The 2,342-nt window shown below is 63.4% G+C and overlaps 1 protein-coding gene across 1 annotated transcript; it reads left to right on the top strand.

Moving 5' to 3' along the window:
* Positions 1–1,056: 1,056 nt before the first annotated feature.
* On the top strand, positions 1,057–1,754 carry TRAVEDRAFT_28624 (uncharacterized protein; the record flags this gene model as incomplete). Its single annotated transcript, XM_008039044.1, has 2 exons — positions 1,057–1,646; positions 1,704–1,754. A coding segment is annotated over one exon (510 nt), but the record flags the coding sequence as incomplete, so codon positions are not given.
* Between the last annotated feature and the right edge of the window lie 588 nt (positions 1,755–2,342).

Here is a 2,342-nt window from a genome sequence, read left to right as displayed (position 1 = left end):
TGCGCCAGCGCCTATTCCGCCGCTCGCCGCTCGCTCGACACTCAATTCACGTCGATCGCACACTCGTCTCGCGGTCCTCGTCTGCGCTCCCCCACCTCCAGCCGCTCGCCCCTCCCAGATGCCCTGTGTCCTCCCCTCCCTCGTCCCCCTCGCCCGTCCCGTCATCTCGTCTGGCGGGTGCGACAAGTACTTGGATAATGCACTAATCGAACATCATGTGTGTTCTCACCTCCGCCCTGCCACAGCTCCGCTCACAGCAGCGCATTTACAGCCCTAGAAACGCGTATTTTGCACCTTCCCGCCGGACGAGTGCACAAATCCGGCGTGTAGCTCGCCCAAATGGCGTGTATGCGTCGCCCCGACACGCCCCTGTAACCGTTCGCGGTATGGAGCCATGGTCATGCGCCAAATACGAATGCGGCTGCCTGTGCACACACGCCCCGCGCCCGCGCCCGTCTTGGTGCGCACCTCCCGCCAAGCTCGGAGTCCGTTAATCATTGTATCTTGATGGCGTCTCCACATCCGCGAAGCCGCCCCGCGCATCCCCCGCCCTGCACGTCGTCCAAGTGCCGGCGCCTTTTTGAGCCTCGGACGGATCTCTGGGCCTTCTACACGCGCGAGTCCTGCGTTTGCGCGCGCGAACTCTTTGCGATGCACTAGATACAGTACCTCTCTTTTGCGTGAGGCATTCCCATCTCATTCTGGCGCAAACTGCGCTGACAGTGCCGGTATTACAGGTCCTCCGATCACAAATTAGCACACCGCGCCCGCTAGACTGGCCGTCTCGACCGCCCAGCGTGATATGTAGTGCTTCAAGGGTGCACCTGGCGATGTGTAGCGATACCCGCGATGTACGCCAAAAATCCTTGCGCGTACGCCGGACGGCGCCCGCCACAAGCGCCCCTCGAACATGTTCTCGCCCCCGCTTGTCAACGCCGCCGCGAGTGCATTCCCAACCGATGCTATGAATGTTCCATGATCAGGACGAATGGGAATGGCGAGTCTCAGCGTGAGTCGAGCGGGAAAATATTTTTGACATGTCTCATCGCTTTGCAGCTGCAGATTACGGTAAAACATGCGTTACGGCTTGCCCTGACGTCGTACCGCGGCATCAATCGTCCACCACATGCCCGTGTGCGTTTTACAGTCTCACGGGGCATTCAAGAGCACCACGCGTGGTCCCGCGAACACGCCGACAGGCTCGTCTTGAACAGCACACACCCGCTCTCCGAGTGTACGCACCGTCAGAGTCGAGGAAAGGCGTGTAAAAGCCACGAAGCTTTGCGTGGGCCTCGTGGCCGCTCACGCCAAGCTCGCAAACGTACAGTGCGTCGCGCGGCGGATGGTCCGCGCTCGCGTCCTACGTCCTACCTGACCCGCGGCTCCGAACTCCCCTCCGCCTCGTCGCCCACCCAGACACCCATCTGCGACGTTTCGTGCAAGCCCGGCGGTCTTCGCGTTCAAGGGCCCGCCTGCGTGCACGGGAGTCAGCCTGTGATAGAATTGAGTCCGCTGGTCACTGGGCATGAGGACTGCAGCGCTTACCTCGAGTGCAGCAAACGATGACGTCTGTAGACGAGTTGTATCTGCATGCACCAGGACTTCCGTCGCATTAGCAGCACATCCCGCAAGGTTGAGAACGAACAGTACGTACCCGGTGTCGCATGAAGTGCACATGCTGACTCTGCGCCGCATCTCTGCAGCTGCTCTGGATGGTGACGGGCGCGGGACGAAGGGCCTACAGCGGCGTCGAGAGCACGCACCGATGGGGGACAGCTCCCGCCATCGTCCGGTGCATGTCGCGAAAGACCAGGACGAGGGGGAGAAGAGCGGTGGGTAGAGGGAGGATGGAGCGTGCAGCTCACCGCGGACGCCCACGCAGCTCAAGTACGACAAAAAACAGCGCGCGCACGGACCTCGAGCGAAGCGACGCGGGGACGTCGGTGCTGGCACGATCCCCGGACCACCGCGACGCGACGGCGGCATGGAGACCGCTGGCAGCGCATCCGGACGTGCGTCCGTGCGCCCGTGCGCCCGCGTCGCGGGAAGAGTCCACGGCCGGCGCCCAGGTGCTGCAGCCCGCGACGCGCGTTTCAGACGGAGGCGTCGCGTACGCACGGCGGCCGCGCTCGCAGGCTCCGGTCGCACACCGATCGGTTGGGTGCCCGCTCCTCTCCGCCGTGCGTGCATTTTCTGACCCCGTATCCGTTATTCCGTGCGCAGGACGCGTGCTGCGCCATCATGCGTGCGACGGCGGCGGCGTTTGACCGTTCCGCACCGGTCCTGCGATTGTGGAGGGCAGCCGACGAGGTTCGTTTTGGGGTGCCAGGGACGAGCTCGAC

The sequence above is a fragment of the Trametes versicolor genome, assembly GCF_000271585.1.
Source record: "Trametes versicolor FP-101664 SS1 unplaced genomic scaffold TRAVEscaffold_5, whole genome shotgun sequence".
NCBI lineage: Eukaryota > Fungi > Basidiomycota > Agaricomycetes > Polyporales > Polyporaceae > Trametes > Trametes versicolor.
The sequence above is the reverse complement of the archived record's forward strand: the minus strand, read 5'-3'. Positions and strand labels throughout refer to the sequence as shown.